The sequence below is a fragment of the Anomaloglossus baeobatrachus genome, chromosome 3 (genome assembly GCF_048569485.1).
Source record: "Anomaloglossus baeobatrachus isolate aAnoBae1 chromosome 3, aAnoBae1.hap1, whole genome shotgun sequence".
Taxonomy (NCBI): Eukaryota; Metazoa; Chordata; class Amphibia; order Anura; family Aromobatidae; genus Anomaloglossus; species Anomaloglossus baeobatrachus.
In genome coordinates, this window is record NC_134355.1 from 568,203,924 (window position 1) to 568,225,284 (window position 21,361).

Genomic DNA, 21,361 nt, shown 5'->3' on the forward strand with positions numbered 1-21,361 from the left:
ACATTTATCGTTGGTAGTGTCCATACAGATGGGTCACATCTAAACTTTGAATTCATGTGTGTCCTGTAGTACCTGTCATGGATGGTGCGCGTGCGCGTGCTGTGCCTCTGGCCCGTCCTCCTCCTGGCCGTCTCTGATTGGCGACGGCGCATGCTCGGGAGCTATGGCGACGCGTCCCCGCTCTCGCACATGCGCTGTCTCCATGACGGCCGGTGAGGGTTTCTGGGATCTGGGAGCGCCGCCCACGTATGCGCCGTGATGATCCATTGACTCAACACAGCTGATTACGGGCTGTTTCCGGCTACTTAAACCTGCCGGTCACTGGGACAAATCACTCCCTGATGAAGCGTGGTACATATTCCTTGTGAAACGTACGTTGGAGTCTTTGTTTGGGTTTAACCCCCTCCTCATCTAACCTTCCTGCCTGCCGATCTGTTTCCTATGTGACATCAGTGCTTTACGGTATGTAGTTGGTCCTCTATTTGCATGTACCTATTTGCTGCTGTGATGGAATCTTAGGCACATCATTGTTATAGCATATTGACGCCTGGATAGTAAGAGTGTGTGGTGACCATCCTCGCAGCATTTTTGTACTATGCAGGTGGGACCTCTGCATGACTGTCTTTACTAATAAATTATTCCAGTACTGGGATTCCTTAAATGAGGTGTGCGGGTGCTCTTTTTGGGATTTATGCTCACACTGCTGCACCGAGGCTGGGTGATTGCTACTTATGCCCCCTTATAACTAATATGGCCAGCAGTGTTTGCAACTTGTGATTGGAGCACAATCCTCTTTTGACGCAATTCATATGCGTCTATCTTTGCATATATTGATAACCCCTGCTGGTGTAATCCTAGGTTCTGACATAGAATTTCATTTTTGGGTCCCTCCTAGTGAGGTGTGCGTGGGCTCTTTCACGGCATATGCTAACACTGCTCCACTGATCGACCTTTTTATCAGATATTGGGTTACATATTGACTAGGACACTCTGATTATGATTGACCAATGTGGGTGGCAGTGGGTGCAATATGCTTGCTGAGCTTTTTTGCACAATCCTCATTGGGGGAAATTGCTACCTTACCCTTTTGATGTGGTGCAACAACTAACTTCTTCACGTGGGAACGCGTGGATATTTTCATGTGAAACATTTTCATATTTATATTTGACCATGTCATTGATAAGCACCATGTATTTTGGGTATGGCAGGATTAACCTGTGCCTTTTTTTAACATCTCTCCTCTCGGCCATCCAATTGCTGTAATTTATCTATTTATATATCGATATATGTGTTTTGTATCTAACGAAAAAATATTACTAAAAATAAGTATATGAAATATAAAGAATAAAAAATAAAAAATACATATATTTTTGAAGCAATTTACTCGTTTCCTCCTGTTTTGTATTGCTATCTGAGTAGCTCTGCACAGTGTGTGACATCCCCTGAGGGATTCACACATCTGTGCCCCTTGTTATTGTTGGATCTTATGTATTTAGCTGTGTGTGTGTGTGGAATGTCCGTGTGTGCGTGAGATACGTACGTGTAATGTCCGTGTGTTGTCCGTGTGAAATGTTCCGTGTGTGATGCACAATGTCGTTGCTACGTACCCGCTGACAGCCGACATAGTCGTGCGATGAGAATGAACTCGGCTGAACTTCACCCGACTTCATTGTCATACCGCGGCTCTATCTGTGTGTCGCGTACTGATTAGCGGTCACCCGTGAAGGACTCACCGGTGACCGCTAATCCCCTGAGTGACTGAAGTGAGCAGCGCAATTAGCGCTGCTGTCACTCAGGTTACCCGCGGCTGGCTGGAGTCCTCCACCCGAGACCGCAGCTCACCTGTTACTTCATCGCTGATCGCGCGGCTTACTTCAGTTACTCGGGCGACTTGCTGTCACAGTTGGAGGATCCAGCGGTGGCCGCAAGTAACCTGAGTGACGTCATCGCTGATCGTGCTACTTACTTCAGTTGCTGTGTGGTGCTGGCAAGAGTGGCGGTGTTCTACTGCAGCTCTTGTTAGCTTCATGTAGCTGAGCTGAGAGTGTCGCGGGACCTCTATGGATTACACTGGACATGGAGGGGTTTTTGGGGTTTAATAAAGTGGTGAACGAGGGTGTTTGTTATTGTTTATTATTTCAAATAAAGGATTTTTTGACTGTGCGTGTTTATTTACTTTAACTTACAGGTTAATCATGGAAGGTATCTCGGGGAGACGCCTGCCATGATTAATCTTGGACTTAGTGGCAGCTATGGGTTGCTGCCATTAGCTCCTTATTACCCCAATTGCCACCGCACCAGGGCAATTCGGGATGAGTCGGGTACAGTCCCGGAACTGTCGCATCTAATGGATGTGTCAATTCTGGGCGGCTGCTGGCTGATATTGTTAGGCTGGGGGGCTCTCCATAATGTGGAGCTCCCCATCCTGAGAATACCAGCCTTCAGCCATATGGCTTTACCCTGGCTGGTATCCAAATTGGGGGGGACCGCACGTCGTTTTTTTTTTAATTATTTATTTATTTTTTTTACTGCTCGATATAGACATGCCCAACGACGGCTGTGATTGGTTGCAGTGAGACAGCTGTCACTCAGCGTGGGGGCGTGTCTCACTGCAACAAATCATAGGAGCCGGTGGGCGGGGAAAGCAGGGAATACGAGATTGAATAATGAGCGGCCGGCATTTTAAAAATAGTAAAAGCCGCCAGAGCGTTTTTAACAGCTGTGCAGCGCCGGTGATCAGGGATCGGTGAGTATGAGAGAGGGGGAGAGACCGACCGATGGACTGAGGGAGATTGACTGACATACACAGAAAAAAAAAAGAAGATTGACAGACATCGCTTCAAAAAAAATCACAAAATGGACACGGACCATACGGAGATGCATCCGTATCACGTACGTGTGCTCACAGACCCATTGAGTTTAATGGGTGCAAGTGTGCATGTTCCGTGAGGAAAATGGACATGCATCCGTGTTTTACGGACAAACAAACGTATCACGCACACGGACACATGCACTGTATGGAATAACGCACATGTAACTCCATACATTGATTAACATTGGAGTACGTGTGTCTGTGTCTCCGGTACGTGCAGGAATGGACCTCACACGTACCGGAGACACGTGCGTATGAAGGGGGCCTAAAAGATATAGTTTCCAAAATGGGGTCACTTATGGGTTTTTTTCCACTATTTAGACACATCAGGGGCTCTGGGAACACAACATGGCATTCGCTATCTATTCCAGCCACTTTTGCTCTCCAAAGTTTAAATAGCGTTCCTTCCCTTCCGAGCCCTGCCATGCGTTCTAAGGCTGTGTGTCCACGGTAGAATGTACCTGCGGATTTTTCTGCATGAAAATCTGCGACTTTCGCGGCAAATCCGCACCTTTTTTTTGCCATGGATTTGCCGCGGATTTACCGCGGAATTGCCGCGGATTTTGATGCGGATTTTTTTTCCCAATTCTATAGCCAAAATCCGCACCAAAATCCGCAACAATAATTGACATGCTGCAGATTTTTCCAGATCAAAATCCGCAGCAAATCCGCCGCGGAAAAATCCGCAGCATGGACACAGCATTTCCAAAATGCCATTGAAATGGCTGGGAAGTGCCGCTGCTGCAGATTTTCAGGAAATCCGCAGTAAATCCGCGGCAAAATCCGCGAGAAATCCGCAGCGTGGGCACATAGCCTAATAGTAGTTTTCCACCACATATGGGGTATCAGCGTACACAGGATAAATTGCGCAACAAATTGTATGGTCCAATTTTTTCCTGATACTTTTATGAAAAGGAAAAAAAATTGAGGTTAAAGCAACATTTTTGTGTTAAAACTGTCTTTTTTCATTTTGACAGCTCAACTTAAAATTCTATGAAGCACATGTGAGTTGAAGGTGATCACCATATACAGTATCTAGATAAATTCCTTAGAGGAGTAGTTTCTAAAATGGGCTTCAGGTATAAAAGGTTTCCACTAATTAGGCCCAGCAGGGGCTCTGCAAACACTACATCACATCCGTTATTAATTGCAGTTAAATAGCGCTCCTTCCCTTTTGAGCCCTGACAAACGCCCAAACAGTAGTTTTCTACCACATATGGTGTATCCCTCTACTCAGGAGAAATTGCACAACAAAGTGTGTTGTCCATTTTCTTCTGTAACCATTGTGAAAATAAAACATTGGCGCTAAATAATATTTTTGTGGGAAAAAGTAAAGTTTTAATTTTTTACTTCCACATTGATTTAATTAATTTGAAGCACTAAATGGTTAATAAACTTCCTGAATGTAGATTTCAGCACTTTGAGGGGTGCAACTTTTAAAATGGTGTCACTTTTGGGTATTTTCTGTGAAATAGGCCCCTCAATGTCAATACCAATATGATGTGGTCTCCAAAAAATTGGTTTTGTAAATTTTGTTGGAAAAATTAGAAATTGCTGATAAATTTTAACCCTTCCAACTTCCTCACAAATAAATATATATATAGTTTGCTTTTTTTTTTTTCAAAAAATGGTACTACTACTTATGTAAAGTAGACATGTGGCAAATGTTATTGTGTGATATACAGTGGGGAAAATAAGTATTTAGTTAGCCACCAATTGTGCAAGTTCTCCCATTTAAAAAGATGAGAGAGGCCTGTAATTTGAATCATAGGTAGACCACAACTATGAGAGACAAAATTAGAAAACAAATCAAGAAAATCACCTTGTCTGATTTGGCAAGATTTTTTAAAAAAATGATGGAAAATAAGTATTTGGTCACTAACAAAAGTTCATCTCAATATTTTGTTATATATCCTTTGTTGGCAATGACATAGGTCAAACATTTTCTATATGTCTTCACAAGGTTGGCACACACTGTTGGTGGTATGTTGTCCCATTCCTCCATGCAGATCTCCTCTAGAGCAGTGATGTTTTGGGCCTGTCGCTGGGCAACACAGACTTTCAACTCCCTCCAAAGGTTTTCTATGGGGTTGAGCTCTGGAGACTAGCTAGGCCACTCCAGGAGCTTCATATGCTTCTTACAAAGCCACTCCTTTGTTGCCCTGGTGGTGTGCTTCAGATCATTATCATATTATCATGCTGAAAGACCCAGCCACGTTTCATCTTCAATACCCTTGCTGATGGAAGGAGGTTTGCACTCAAAATCTCACGATAAATGGCCCCATTCATTCTTTCATGTACACGGATCAATCGTCCTGGTCCCTTTGCAGAGAAACAGCCCCAAAGCACGATATGTTGGATGATGAGTATGTGGGACGGCTAGTACAAAGGGTCTGTGGACCATCACCATACATCTGAGGGTAACATAACACAGGTCACAACTGCTGCTGCTTTCCTGCAGTTTGCAGATCGGCACCTCTGCTACTGCCCACCACAGCGCGCCAGAATTCACAGGAGAACCAACAGAGCGATGTTAAAGCATTGCTCTGATCAGCAGAAGTGATCGGATAATGCAGGCTTCGAGTCCCCAGAGGGAACTAATAAAATCAATTAAAAAGGTAAAAACAGTTTTTCAAAATATGAACAATAAAACCCTAAAAGTTCAAATCACTCCCCATTTGCCCCATTTAAAATAATACAATAAGAAACAAACAAAACAAAAAACACATATTTGGTGTTACCGCGTTCAGAAATGGTCAACCTATCAAAATATAAAATCAATTAATCTGATCGGTAAAGGGCTTCACGAGAAAAAAATCAAAACACCAGAATTAAGGTTTTTGGTCGCCGCAACTGTGTATTAATATGTAATAACAGACGATCAAAACATTGCATCTACCTAAAAATGGAATAATTTAAAACATCAGCTCAAGCTGCAAAAAAAACCTGAACCCCAGATCTTGAAAAATGACAAAGCTTTGAGTCCAAAAGTGCAATTTCTTTTTTTTTTTTTAAACTTCTAAATTTTTTTCCATCACTTTAGTAAAAGTAAAATTATACATGTTTGATCAGTTTTACCATGTAATAAAATATGGTAAATAAATAAAAAAAAGAAAACAATTGAAGAATTGCACGTTTTTTGCAATTTCACGCCAATTTGGCTATAGTGATGTAAAAATAAAAAAGTTATGGCTCTTTGAAGAAGGGGAGGAAGAAATGAAAATTTTAAAAAAAAAAAAAAAAATCGCCTGGTGGTGAAAGGGTTAAAAAAAAACAAACAAAAAAAAAAACTTATGGTAGTTGCTGTCCCACAGCGCATTGTTCCCAGCCATCACCATGCCCTGCAATAAATAGTTGTAGAAAAAAAAATCAGGTGTGCATTGCGCAATGCCATCAATGGGAAGATCCACATAACCACCAATACGTGGACCAGTAAGCACAGGCATGGACGTTATACCTTCCTAACTGCCCACTGGGTAAATGTAGTGGCGCCCCTGGCCATAGGCGTAAAATTGTTTTGGTGAATGTCCTACCACCCGAGTATTGCTGTACATTTCTCTGTTTTGTCTCCTCTTCCTTCCTTCTTTCTCCACCTCCTCCTCCTCATCATCTGGTCAGCATAAGGCTATGTGCGCATGTTGCGTATTTACATGCAGTTACGCTGCGATCTGCACCGCAGCGTAACTGCATGTGTCCTGTGTCCCCAGCATAATCTATGAAGATTATGCAGGAGACGTGCGCACGTGGCGTCTTAGAGCGCAGCGCTTTGGCTGCTGCCCGAAGCGCGCGTTCTAAGAAGTGACATGTCACTTCTTTTGTGCGCTCTGCATCAAGCTCCTGTTCTGTCTCTGGGAGGGGCTGCAGGCAGAGCGCATGGAATCGGCTTTTTTTTCCATTCCGGACTCTTTCTGCAGCGATTTGAAGCGCACGTGTGCTGTTCAAATCGCTGCAGAAATTTCTGCAGTGACAGTACGCAACGTGCGTATGTGACGCCCTGGCCAAGCCAGGGGTCACAGGTCACAACATCACACGCACCCCACATTCCCTGCAGGAACACCTAGGTCAAAACACAAATCCTTGTTGCCTTCCTCCAGGGGCTGATGTCCACACCAGGGGGTGGGCCAGGCGATTGGCTCCACCCACCGAGGAGTTCACAGCCCTGGAGGCGGGAAAACCAGGCAGTTTAGCTCAGGCAGAGCTTGAGTGAGGAGAAAACAGTGGAGTTGTAGTGAGAGAAGGAAGAAGTGAAAAGAGAAAAGTGACAGCAAGAAGCCTGAAGTTGGTCCGGGTGTGTGCCCCGGACTGAGACAGCAAGGTTGGCAGACGGCGGTGACCGTCTGCAGGAGAGATTGCTCGGAGGTTGCCGAAAGGACCGTGGGCGGGTGGTGACCCGGCGGTACCGGAGCGGCATACAAAGAACAGTCAGCACCAGGGCAGGGGCCTTTCGGATCCCGGCAAGGCTAGGAGTCGCCATAATTTGCCAAATCCGTCAGTGAAGGGGACCACTGGGTCTCCCAACAACCAAGTCCCGATTGAAGGCAACAGTCCGACCGTTAAGGGGAGACACCGCCACCGCCAAGGCACCAGTTTCCCAGGGCCAGCACCTGCGGGCAAGAGAGGGGCTCCTCCGGCTCATATCCAGGTTGGGGAGCGGGTTACCGGTGGGAATCCATCGCTACCAAAGGACGATACATAGGGGCAGGAAAGAGACCGTCACCGCTAACTGCAGGGAACATCAGCACCGTAGCCGTCCGAGGGACCCGTCCAACCAGCCGTTTGTTTACCGAGAACTTTGTCATCATCCTTTGGCTGAGTGAGTACCTCCGTGCCGTGCGGCACAGCGCTGCCCCTGCACCTCCACAGGCCCCATAACCCACCTGTCACCCATCCCAACCCCATCACTGGGCCCCGGGATCACCAAACCCCCTACCCACGGAGGGGCAAATCAACAACTGGCTGCTCCATACCATCACTCCCGGGCTCCCCAGACAGAGCAGCGGTGGTGTCCACACAATCACCACAACCGTAGGTGGCGTCACGGACAATAAACTATCCCAACAACCAAACCCCTTTCACTCACGGGCGAGGAGCGCCGCTCGAGTCCCCGGGATCCGGCCCATCGCTCGAGCCACCGAGTAGCAGCAGGCCACAGCAGCAGCGGCAGCCGGACTCGAGCAGTGGGAGAGCGCAGCGTCCCCTCCTCCGCCCGCGACAACTTGGCGTCACGAACAGGATCTTACCGCTCTGCCGTTGGGTAGAGGTGCGCCTTGTGACCGCCGGAGGTGTCCGGCCGGAAAATTTCAGAAGCCGCCATCTTTGGCGTGAAGAGTTCCCGCTCGAGCGTCTTCTCGAGTAGCAGAGGCGCGAAGGCCAAAACCCCGCCCCGATAGAGGAGAGGCCGGAAAGAGGCTAAGGGGGACACGGATGGAGAGATGGCGGCATCCTCGAATTGGAGCGCGGGAATACCCGAGACCGGAGCATCCAAGCTCTGGGGGAAACGAGGAGGAGTAGCCTTTGAAGACTGCGGCCCGGGTGAGCTCCCCGCCGGACCGCTGAGTGGCTGGAGCGGGAGTTGGGTTGGTTCTGCTTGAAGGTGAGGGCGCAGAGCCTGCAGCAGTTGATGGATTGGAAGGCGGAGATGCGCAGGATGGTTGCCGTAGTGGGGGCCCGTGAGCAAGGGGCCGCTGCAGCCGTGCCGCGATCAGTCCACCCAAACCCCAGAATCGGCCCTGATCGAGTGGGAGACGGACATCAGCACCGCGGCCGGGGGTCCGGAGAGAATGCCGTTGATGGAGGAAGAGGTCCCAAGTATGCCGCCTCCGCCGCCGTTCCTAACGGCTGTCAGTGGTTCGGGGTTGAACTGCCAGTGGAAGGAAAACCGTCCCGGAGTGGGCCGACCCCCTGCGGTGGTAGCCGCCTCAAGGTCAGCGGAGGCCCGCTGCAGTTGTCCCCGTTGGGACCACCAGTGTGTGTGTTTAAAAGTTTGAAAAAGTTTGCAAATGAAAGTGATCAACTGATGGAGTAACCTGATTGTCAGAACCGTGATTGGGAAAACTGGCCATTGCCGGCACCGTTGTCCCCGTGGGGACCGCTTAAAGTTGTTTGGCATAAGGAACTCCTTATGGACAAGCCCGTGAACTTGCAGGGCAACCACAGACGCTAGTGGCTTGTAAATAAGTTGTGTTACCGTTACCGTTTCCGCAATTGCCGCCTCCGGAGAGGCAGATTGGAGGGAGGGCCCGCAGTAGAGCAGGCTGGGGCCCAGCCACCACTGGAACCGGTGGCTACCCTCTGGAAGGGAAGGACAGATCCCGCTCGTGTAACTTGGTGCAGGACTGGGGTCAAGGGGTGCTGCCTGTTTTCGAGGGGCAGCATCAGGGCCAGGTTACTTGGGTGGGAGAGAGCGGAGACCGTAACCGTTAACCGTTTAAAACCGTAACATTTAAGAAATGTGCCTCCCGATGTGGGATGATGTTTTTCTACTTGTATATATGTTACCGTTTTTATCTTTTCAGAAAAACAAAAGGAAAATAAAACCAGTGTTGGACGGGCAGCCCCGAGGACGGTCTGCGTTTTGCTTAGGGGGAATGTGACGCCCTGGGCAAGCCAGGGGTCACAGGTCACAACATCACACGCACCCCACATTCCCTGCAGGAACACCTAGGTCAAAACACAAATCCTTGTTGCCTTCCTCCAGGGGCTGATGTTCACACCAGGGGGTGGGCCAGGCGGTTGGCTCCACCCACCGAGGAGTTCACAGCCCTGGAGGCGGGAAAACCAGGCAGTTTAGCTCAGGCAGAGCTTGAGTGAGGAGAAAACAGTGGAGTTGTAGTGAGAGAAGGAAGAAGTGAAAAGAGAAAAGTGACAGCAAGAAGCCTGAAGTTGGTCCGGGTGTGTGCCCCGGACTGAGACAGCAAGGTTGGCAGACGGCGGTGACCGTCTGCAGGAGAGATTGCTCGGAGGTTGCCGAAAGGACCGTGGGCGGGTGGTGACCCGGCGGTACCGGAGCGGTATACAAAGAACAGTCAGCACCAGGGCAGGGGCCTTTCGGATCCCGGCAAGGCTAGGAGTCGCCATAATTTGCCAAATCCGTCAGTGAAGGGGACCACTGGGTCTCCCAACAACCAAGTCCCGATTGAAGGCAACAGTCCGACCATTAAGGGGAGACACCGCCACCGCCAAGGCACCAGTTTCCCAGGGCCAGCGCCTGCGGGCAAGAGAGGGGCTCCTCCGGCTCATATCCAGGTTGGGGAGCGGGTTACCGGTGGGAATCCATCGCTACCAAAGGACGATACATAGGTGCAGGGAAGAGACCGTCACTGCTAACTGCAGGGAACATCAGCACCGTAGCCGTCCGAGGGACCCGTCCAACCAGCCGTTTGTTTACCGAGAACTTTGTCATCATCCTTTGGCTAAGTGAGTACCTCCGTGCTGTGCGGCACAGCGCTGCCCCTGCGCCCCTGCACCTCCACAGGCCCCATAACCCGCCTGTGAACCATCCCAACCCCATCACTGGGCCCCGGGATCACCAAACCCCCTACCCACGGAGGGGCAAATCAACAACTGGCTGCTCCATACCATCACTCCCGGGCTCCCCAGACAGAGCAGCGGTGGTGTCCACACAATCACCACAACCGTGGGTGGCGTCACAGACAATAAACTATCCCAACAACCAAACCCCTTTCACTCACGGGCGAGGAGCGCTGCTCGAGTCCCCGGGATCCGGCCCATCGCTCGAGCCACCGAGCAGCAGCAGGCCGCAGCAGCAGCGGCAGCCGGACCCGAGCAGTGGGAGATCGCAGCGTCCCCTCCTCCGCCCGCGACACGTACATAGCCTAACACATGCACAAACAACTTCAGCACAGCTCAGGGGAAATGATAGCAGGTTGTTCTGAAACTCGTTTGTTTTGGGGAAAAATCCCACACCGCACCGGAGCTGTGGATGTGGATCAAAGAACAGACCGAACTGTAGTAGGTGCCTCTGAACGTCAAGCCCAGCCTGGTGATGTGCGACAACGGGCAATATCTCTTAGCAGCTCTGGGCCTAGCCGATTTGATGCATATCCCTTGCCTTGAACATGTGCTGAATTTGGTGGTGCAGAGGTTCCAGAAAAATTACCCCGAGATATCAGAGCTGCAGCAGAAAGTGTGGGTCATCTGTGCGCGCTTTTGGCATTCTCACCCTGCTGCTGCTCGCTTGCCTATGCTGCAGCATCACTTCTGCCTTCCTGCTCACCACCTCATATGCAAAGTACCCACAAGGTGGAACCCCACCTTGCATATGCTGGAGAGACTGTGCCAAGCAGCAGCAGGCAATATCGGAGTTTCAGCTGCAGCATGCACAAGTAAGTCGCTCTGTGGAACACCACTTCACTGAGTGGGCCTCCATGCAGGACGTCTGTGCCATGTTGCTTAGCTTTGAGTACTCCATGAACATGGCCAGTGCTGATAACTCCATCACTAGCATTACTATCCCACTTATATGCCTCCTTGAAAAAAACTCTACAGCCGATGATGGATGAGGTGGTGGCATAGGAGGAAGAGGAGGAGAAGGAACAGAGACCATACACACAATTATCAGGACAGTCTTCCACACGTGCATTGGAGGTTGGGGTCCTGGACCAACAGCGACCAGATAAACAACTACCCATCCAGGAGCCAGTTTTGCAGAAGGAGAAATGTGTTCACAGCACGGTGGTACCCAAAGTAGCCTATAGGCATTACTAGAGGGTGGCTGGGGGGATGCAAAGGATACAGATGGTACACCTCACACCAAAGACAGCTTGTCACTGCCTCTGGGCATCCTGGCACACATAAGCAAATACATGCTGTAGTGCCTGTGCAATGACCACAAAGTTACCCCAATTCTTACCAGTGCTGATTACTGGGTGGCTACCCTGCTGGATCCCCAATAAAAGGACAATGTGCCGTCCTTACTTTCATCTCTAAAGCATGAGCAAAAAATGTGGGAATACTAGTGCACGCTGGTAGACCTATTACTGACAACGTTCCCACCTGACAACGGGGCTCATTGGAATCACAAAATAGACGAGGAGTAGGAAGTCACCAATGCAGCTGGGGCACCGCTACAACTTTGGAAGGGAGGGTTAACCTGGCCAAAATGTGGAAAAAAAATCCTCAGCACGCCACAACATCTAGCACCACCATGTGATGCAGTCCATATTTTAAGGAGGCAGTATGTGTCCACATGTCTCCATGTACTGAGTGATGAGTCTGAAAACAGGCTCTGTGGCTGCACACTTAAAATGTTGGCACTGTGGGAAAATCTGAAATAAAAAAACCAAACAAAAATTTTGGCTATTTCCTTCTCTTCCACCTACAGTACATTGTCACATCAACTTACACTTCCTCCTCCATTTGGACCTCTGCCTCCTGGTTTAAAATATCGGGGAACGCTAAAGGCTGCTTTACACGGTACGACCGATTGTGCAATTTCACAAGCGATCGTACCCGCCCCCGTCCTTTTTGCGTCACGGGCAAATCGCTGCCCGTGGCGCACAAAGTCGGTAACCCCCGTCACACATACTTACCTCTCGTGCGACCTCGCTGTGGGCGGCGAACATCCACTTCCTGGAGTGGGAGGGACGTTTGGCGTCACAGCGACGTCACACGGCTGCCGGCCAATAGAAGCGGAGGGGCGGAGATGAGCAGGATATAAACATCCCGCCCACCTCCTTCCTTCCACATAGAGCCGGCGGCTGACGTGGGAGGCAGGTACGCGATGTTAATCGTTCCCGTGGTGTCACACGGAGCAACGTGTGATTTCACGGGAACGATGAACAACCATCGCCCGATTTCAGGACAGATATTATGGAACCTAGCGACCAGTACACGACTCACGATTTGTGAGCGATACTGCGTCGCTAGGAGGTGTCACACAGGCCGGCATCGCCAGCGATGCCGGATGTGCGTCACAAAAACCGTGACCCCAACGATCTATCGCACGATAGATTGTTGTAAAGGCTGCTTTACACCAGACAGTCTCTTTGGAGGCAATCTTAAAATTTTTATTTTATTAATTTTCTTCCTATTTAACCATGATTGCTATGATAACAGAACCCCTTTAGGCTACTTTCACACATCAGTTTTTTCCCATCAGGTACAATCCGGAAAAAAAAGGGTAAACCGGATCCGGTATCGCATCCGATTTATCCCCATAGACTTGCATTGTAACCGGATTGTACCTGATGGCTTTGCGGTGCATCCGTTTTTTTCCGGATGCGGCAAAATAATTAAATGCGGCGGCCGGATAGAACGTTCCATGTAACTTTTTTTGCCCCTTAAAAAAACCGCATTCTGCCCGATCCGGCACAATGCGGCATTGTATACAATGATTGTCTATGCATGCCGCATCCGGCGCGATGCGGTTTAAACCGGATGCGGTCACCGCATCCGGTTTGGTAAACAGAGCATGCGCAAATTTTTTTTTTTTTTCATCACAAAACATATAAAAGTCTTCTGCACATTCTACACACTTCCTGCTGTTCGTTCCTGCCTTCAAGTTCTGCTGTCCTCCAGTCCAGTGCTCCAGGGAAGAGGTAATGTCCACAGATCACTTTTCTGAGCTGCGTACATGTACTTAGCTTTTTTTTTTTTTTTTTTTTACAGGTGCAGTGTTGCGGTCAGCGAATCTTGTTGTGGTCCAGCCACTTGCTGTTTCATCGCGTTCTGTCCTGTCCCTGTGTGCGTTTGGGGGAGTACAGTGTTCCTGAGGTAATGTCCACAGTACTGTCCACAGATCACTGTTCTGAGCTGCGTACATGTACTTAGACATTTTTTTTTTTTTTTTTTACAGGTGCAGTGTTGCGGTCAGCGAATCTTGTTGTGGTCCAGCCACTTGCTGTTTCATCGCGTTCTGTCCTGTCCCTGTGTGCGTTTGGGGGAGTACAGTGTTCCTGAGGTAATGTCCACAGTACTGTCCACAGATCACTGTTGTGAGCTGCGTACATGTACTTAGACATTTTTTATTTATTTTTTTACAGGTGCAGTGTTGCGGTCAGCGAATCTTGTTGTGGTCCAGCCACTTGCTGTTTCATCGCGTTCTGTCCTGTCCCTGTGTGCGTTTGGGGGAGTACAGTGTTCCTGAGGTAATGTCCACAGTACTGTCCACAGATCACTGTTGTGAGCTGCGTACATGTACTTAGACATTTTTTATTTTTTTTTACAGGTGCAGTGTTGCGGTCAGCGAATCTTCTGGTCCAGCCAGTTGCTGTGGAAGCGAGGCCTGTAAAAAAAAAAAAAGAGATGTCGTCTTCTGGTAGCCCTCCCTCCTGTTCACAAACTGAGGTATTTTTTTTTTTTTTGTGTTTTTTTTTTAAAAGAAAAAAAAAAAAGGTTTAAAAAAACTAAATTTACACAGGTTGCAGAAACATCACAGGAGGTGCTGCCAGAAGTGGACGAAAGGGGTGGAGAAATACACGGAGCGGGCGGTCATAGTGTAAGTTTCATACAGGAATTGTTTACCACAGCACACCAAACACATAAGTAAATAATGTTTGTTTTTTTTTCTTCACTAAAGGCTTCGACTTCTAGGGCTCACGATAGAGCTCCTCCAAGACCGTCCCAGGGTCGTCGTCGAGGTGGCGGTGGTCATAGTGTAAGAAAATTGTTTTTTTTTTTTTTTGTTTCATGTCTGTGTGAATTGCTGTCTAATTTTTTTTTTTTTTTTTCTTTTTTCTTTCTTTGAACAGGCATCACAGCGTGCTCCCGATTCTGACGGTGAGGACCCCGGATGTATCAACATCGACCTCCTCATCGATGAAGTTAGAGAGAGGGAGCCGCTGTGGAACATGGCTGACCGCCGCCACGCTGATACTATCGTAACGCGTCGACTCTGGGACGAGGTATGCCACGCAGCGATAGAAGGTTGGGAGGAGCTCAATTCTCGGGCCCAGAAGAAAGCGCGTAAGTATTCACAGTTCAGTAGGTTATGCTGCAGGATGTAATGTGTTGTATACTAACCACTTTGTGCTTTCCACTTTCAGGTGACAAACTTCAGAAGCGGTGGCGGTCTATCAGGGATCGCTTCAAAAAGGAGTTGAATCAAGAGATGCAGGCCCCGAGTGGATCCGGAGGACGCAGATCGAAATACCGTTACTTTAGAGCGTTGTCGTTCCTCCGGACAACTATGGTGTGCAGAAGGTAAATATTCCCCACAATATGTACAAAGTATAATAGTTTATGTCTGATCTTTTTTGCCTTTTTTTTTAGTCAGTGCCAATGTATAGCAATTAAATTAATTATTGTTTTTTTTTTCCTCTTTTTAACAGCACCGTCTGCAGCACTCGGGAGCCTGCATCGAACCCGACAGGAGCGATCCCTGAACAGTCCGCCACTGGGGAACACAGGCACAGACCCCACCCATCTGAACCTTCCCTTTCATCTACATCTGTCCCATCCACCTGCGCTGGAGCTTCCGGTGAGACTTCATTACCTGAAGCTGCTGGTGACGAGATAGCTTTTCCCCTACCCCACCCCTCTGACACTGCTGCCCTCAGTAGAACACCTTTGGGTTCTGGGCGTCAGCGTCATAGGGGTCAGGAAAGGAGCTATGCGCCCGAGTTCTTGCATCTAAATGCAGCCTTCCAGAACGCCATTAAATTATTAGCAGAACAATCTAGTTCTGGTTTTAGCTTCATGAAGGCCTCTATGGATAAAAATACACACGAATTGTGCACGCGTCTGGACAGGCTGCATTTAGATGCAAGTAAATCACCCAATCATTGTTTTTTTCAAGCCGTACTCGAGCGCATGGAAAAGCTATCTCCTGACCAGCAGATGCATGTAATGCAAGCCACACAGCAGGCTCTGGCGCAGGTTTCCTCCCAACCACCTCCACCCACCCCTCGTCCAGCACCTGCCCCCCCTCCAGCCATTGTCCCTACTCCCCCTGCTGCCCAGTACCAGCCTGCTGCCCAGTACCAGCCTGCTGCCCAGTACCAGCTCCCAACCACATCTGCCCCTACACTTCCTACCCACTACCACCTCTCGCCTTCCACACCCATCATGACCCCAACACAAGCCTCTAATTCACCCGCCACCTCTTCTGTCTCCCAATCCCTCCACTCAACCCCACAATCCTTAACACATCCCATCCCATCTCCTGTTTTCCCTCTTGGTTTCTCCACCACACCTTCACCTTCTGTTACTTCCCCACCACCACCACCAACACCACTTTCCACCCTCCATACTCCCACTGTGCATGTGTTCCCATCTGACAGCCCCTCCAGTACTATCTCCACCCCAAGCCCAAGATATACTAATTTATAATTTATTTATGTATGTAATAAAAAATAAAACATTTTAGTTGAAATGTATTTATTTGTTCTTGTTTTTTTTGGGGGGGAATATTATTTTGCAAGTTCAGTTAATAATAAGGTAATACAAAAACATAACATGTTATAATTTGACGGTGTAAAAATTACAAATTTTTAAAGTTATTCAAAGATTAAAATTACCAAGGTTAACAAGATATTTTTTTATTTATTTTTAACTATTTTTCTTTCTTATAAAACTAAAGATAAATCTTATACCATTTGATCTTGCCAATCTACTCTACCTTCTGGGGACACAAAATAGTCAGCATATTTGTCACGGATTGTTGAACAGGCAACACTACTCCTAAATCCAGGACTGGTGTAGTCAGTCAAAGAGGTTGATTCCAAACTCTGGTCATCCAAGGACAAAGGTTCCTTTGTTAAAACAAAATTGTGTAGTACCACACATGCTTTCACTATTTCATCAACAGTTTCAATGTTTAAATTAATCGCTGTTAACAACACTCGCCATTTGCTGGTTAGTATCCCAAAGGAGCATTCCACCATTCTTCTGGCTCTGGATAATCGGTAATTATATATTTTTTGTGTTTGCGTCAATCCACGGCTTGCATATGGCTTTAATAGATGTTGGGAGAGTTGAAATGCTTCGTCGGCCACAAAAACAAAGGGCATTGGGGGCTCACATGTGCCAGGAAGAGGTCTTGCAGGAGGGAAATCAAAAGTATTCCCATAGATTCGCCGCCCCATTGGGGACATTTTAAAGACCTGAGAGTCATTTGATCTCCCATATGCGCCAATGTCCACTGAGATAAATTTGTAGTCCGCATCCGTTATTGCCATTAGGACAATTGAGAAATACTTTTTATAATTGTAGTATTCAGACCCCGAAGCAGCAGGTTTCACAATTCTTATATGTTTGCCGTCCACTGAGCCAAGGCAATTTGGAAACTGACAAATGTTGTAGTATTGTTCGGCAATTGCAAGCCATCTGTCCCTGGTGGGCTGGGGGATGAAATCCTCCTGGAGGCAATCCCACAAGGCTCGGCAAGTGTCTCTAATGATTCCCGAGATGGTGGAAATTCCTAGTCGAAACTGGTAGTGAAGGGACGAAAGTGACTCTCCAGTTGCAAGGAATCTGTAAAGGAAAGACAATAATTAAAAAAAAATAATAGCAAACACATTACAGTTAAAAGTCAATTTAACAGGAGGATACAATTAAAAAAAAAAAACTTACCTAAGCGTAACCAGCAAACGCCCCTCGGGTGTTATAGAGTAACGGCAGAAGGTGTCCGTTTTACGTATGTTGTCCGCAACAAGGCCAAGGAGGACGTCAAAATTATTCACTGCCATCCGGACATAGCTTGTGAATTTTTCATGGTTTCCACGGAGCTCCAGGTATAGGGTTGAAAACACCCCACGTGTCAGTCTCTGTGTAGTCAGGGGATGGATCCAAAAGCGTCGATGTCGCTGACGCCTCAGTCGCTGTCGCTCCTTTTCTCTGACGATGATACCCGAGCAATTTGCCTCAAATGTAAAATCTGCAGTGATCTTTGTGATCTTTTCAAGAATAACATCCATGCTTTCTGCTTGTCTCTGTCTTCATTCTGTCATATATGCTTCAAAATACTGTATATATACCGTATTTTTCCAATAGCCAATCAGAATACGGAACGCGTTAATTGTTTGTTTAGTGTTTAAAAAACGGATCCGTAAAAAAACGTACACAACGGATGCAAAACGGATGCAAAACGGACCCACCGGATCCGTTTTTAATCGGATCCGTTGGGACGGATCCGGAATAAAACGGATCCGGTGGGTCCGGTTTGCAAGAAAAAACCGGAAACGTTGGATACGGAAAAAAAAGGACTGTACCTGAATACAGAAAACTGATGTGTGAAAGTAGCCTTAAGTCATTTCCATATCCACATTTGTTTGCAGGGACTTTGTCTTGTTCTTACCCCATTTTGTTTTCCTTTGTAGCCCCCTCGCTCTTACTATGACCACTTTACAACCATTTCGCAGCCCAAATTTTCAGGTTACCATTGACTTCTATCAGGATCGGTGTCCTGGGTCAAGTTAGGGTCAAGTTCGGGTACCCAGACAAACTTATAAGTACAGTTCAACTGAAGCAGGTGAACATCAGATCACTCATCCTTACTTATCCGATCATAGCTGATGCAACTTCCTGTGCTGAGATAATCTTCTATATGAGACCTTGATATGTGCTGTGTAATGGATGTGTCTGACCATACAGGTGTGACGCCCCTGAACTAGTCAGGGTGTCACAGGGTACTGCACTCCTTTCTCTTTTGGTGCAGAGCTCAACCCCCCATGGTTCTGGGATCCTAACCTTTGGTATTGCTCCATCAGCATTCAAATCCTAGCCACACCTCACACCACACCCTGTCAGGCACACCAGTGGGTGGTCTAGCTGGAACAGGGCCACCCACCTAGGAGGTCAGGCAGATTGGTGGGAGGGGCTGAGTCAGAACAATGGTAGTGTCGCGGCCGGGGAGGAGGGTGTCAGCACTGCGCTCACCCCTCTGCTCGGGTCCGGCTGCTGCTGCTCAGTGGTGGCTCGAGCGGTGGGCCGGATCCCGGGGGTCTCGAGCGGCACTCTTTGCCCGTGAGTGAAAGGGGATTGGGTTTTGGGATATAGTCTATTGTCCGTGACGCCACCCACGGTTGTGGTGATTTGTTGACACCACCGCTGCTCTGTATAGGGATCCCGGGAAGGATGGTATGGAGTAGCCAGTTGTTGTGTTGCCCCTCCGTGGGTAGGGGTTGGTGATCCCGGGGCCCAGTGATGGGGTTGTTGGATGGTGGACAGGCGGGCTATGGGCCTGTGGAGGTGCAGGGGCGCAGGGGCAGCGCTGTGCCGCACGGCACGGTGGTACTCACTCAGCCAGAAATCAGGACACAGTTCTTAGTAAAACACTCGGCTGGATGGACGGGTCCCACAGACGCTGCGGTGTTTTCCCCTGACCCAGTTTGGTGGTGTAAGTCCCTTTCCTGCACCTTCCGTACACTCCTCCTGCGCTCCGGCTTCCAGCTGGCTCCCCGGTTCAGTACCGGTGGGCCACTGCCCAGCCCCGGCTACCTACGGTTCCACCAGCTGTCTCCCCGGCTCCCTGCAGACGGCCACTCACGTCTGCCGGACTCTCTCTACGAGGCCCTAGGCTCCAACCTAGGCCCCTGGCTATGTCTGCCTCTCTGCAGACCTTCTCTCTTCCTCTGCTTGAACTAGACTGGGCTTGTTCCCTGCCTCAGGCCAGCTCACTCCTGGGTGGGCGTCTCCATCTCCTGACTCCGCCCACCTGGTGTGTCAGTCTGAGCCCAAGGCAGAAAGCAGGTCACTTTGGGGATGTCTACTGTGAACTGCTGGGGGTGGGGGTGTGTGTGTGTTGTTACCTGTGTCCCCTGGCTTGTCCAGGGCGACACAGTAGCTCTCAGACAGTGAGGAGCTGGAGGGAGTTGAAGCTCCCTGGGAGACGTTGGCCAGGTCGCAGACAGTGGTCTGGGACCGGAGGAGTCGGAAACCCGCTCGCAGGGTATTAGAGAGGGGTGCCAGAGTTAGTTTGGGAGAACGGTCGGCACCAGAAAATCTAGTAACCGAACTGGTACCGAGCACGGCGGGGTACTGAACCCTAGATCAGGGAGTAGCTTCACGCAACCTGATAATTAACCTGTGAAGGATAGTCTCTTTATGAACTTTCCCCAAGAGCTCAGAGATCGAAGGCATCAACACAACGAGGGGGATAGGGCTTTCCAGCTTATGTGGCCCACTGAGATCTCAAGTGTCAGCCATCAAGAGCACAGCTCCTCTAACCGTAGGGAGCGGGACCCCGAAAGCTTCAGGCTGAGGGGGTCACTCAGAACACTCTAAATTAGTGCTTGGAGGCAGGTCCAGAACCATCAGCAATACCCACGGGGACGGATTCCCGATCAAGCTCCCCCCAAATCAGCAGCGGCACCCAGAGACTTGGTTTACTCCTGTGTCAGAGTCTGCTTAATGGTCGCACCAATATCCATACAGCCTGAGTGAGTACGCTGCTCTCCCCTGAACCTCTCTGCCTGGCCTGCATCACACTCCCTTACGCCTCCACCATCCAGAGTCCCAGGGCTTCCCCTACCCGTGGAGGGAACGTCATCTGGCTGCTCCACTCCATCTCCCCCGAGTACTCCCATTGGCAGCGGCGGTACTCCCCTTACTGCGAACCACGGGTGGCGTCACGAACATTAATCCCCTATAAATAGCCTCCTTTCATTTTCTGGTGACCCCAAGCCACCAGGTCTGGAGACCCTCCAGCCACGGCAACCCCGGATCTGAGCAGTCCGACTGCTGCAGGGGCGGTACACAGGGACATGGTCTGATCATACAACAGCTCCTGGGCAAGGGGGGGGGGGAGCAAAAAAAGAATACAAATAGCACAACACAGGATCACAAATAATTATTTTTCTTTCTTTGAGGTAAAACATTTTTTAAAAACAGGCAGGGAAAGGTTTACCTCATAAAAAGAATCAGCTGTGATTCTGTGCAGTAATGTATCCTCCCCAGCCCAGGAGATGTGGTATAATCAGACTGTGCCCCTGTACAGTCAGACACGGACATTACACAGTATATAGCATGAACACATATATAAAATTATAATCTCAGCACAGGAACATTTGCTTAAACACATCCAATTGGAGAACTTAATAGTATTCCAAGATCTATTGATTAAAATGTACTTTGTTCATGGGAAAACCTCTTTATGCGATGTAAACATCAAGTAACTACCAGTGCATGGAGTTTGTGTTTTGTACCCATAGACAGCCATTACTGACTTTACAATTTTCAAACGTAATGTGAGTTTATCACTTTGTTATTGGTATGATGTCAGTCATCACGACCTTCAAATAAAAGGTCAAAAAGTGGTAAAACCTAAAGATAACAAGATTCTAAGTGCCAGATACATTTTTTTTGTCCCAGGGGACATCTGTTACTCAGCATGAATGTGTTAACAGAGACTTTGGAAGTGATGATGTACTTTTGTGACATCCATGCTGTCAGGAACAATCTTAAGTAAAGCCATTAAAATTCAGCCACAGGGTCAGTAATTTACACAGCACCAATGCCTTGATGACCTAGTAGCATTTTGTGCTCTGTTAGAAAGTGACGGCTTAACAATGGATGATGCCTTATGCAATA

The 21,361-nt window shown here is 48.5% G+C and overlaps 2 protein-coding genes across 2 annotated transcripts in view; one reads left to right on the top strand and one right to left on the bottom strand.

Annotated features, from left to right (window-relative positions):
* Positions 1-21,361, bottom strand: part of LOC142296862 (vertebrate ancient opsin-like) — a 333,662-nt gene that overhangs the window by 247,009 nt on the left and 65,292 nt on the right. The gene's annotated exons all lie outside the window — the stretch shown is intronic.
* LOC142295822 (uncharacterized) lies at positions 14,683-16,175 on the top strand. Its single transcript, XM_075338912.1, has 3 exons — positions 14,683-14,797; positions 14,878-15,034; positions 15,163-16,175. Exons 1-3 carry the CDS (start codon positions 14,683-14,685, stop codon positions 16,160-16,162), a joined length of 1,272 nt encoding a protein of 423 aa, XP_075195027.1. The 3' UTR covers positions 16,163-16,175.

Bases quoted from the DNA above. Each gene is read 5' to 3' on its own strand.
- LOC142295822 (XM_075338912.1), top strand. From the start codon at position 14,683: ATGGCTGACCGCCGCCACGCTGATACTATCGTAACGCGTCGACTCTGG. The intron at 14,798-14,877 runs GTAAGTATTCAC...TTCCACTTTCAG, and splicing joins TCGGGCCCAGAAGAAAGCGC to GTGACAAACTTCAGAAGCGG. The intron at 15,035-15,162 runs GTAAATATTCCC...TCTTTTTAACAG, and splicing joins ACAACTATGGTGTGCAGAAG to CACCGTCTGCAGCACTCGGG.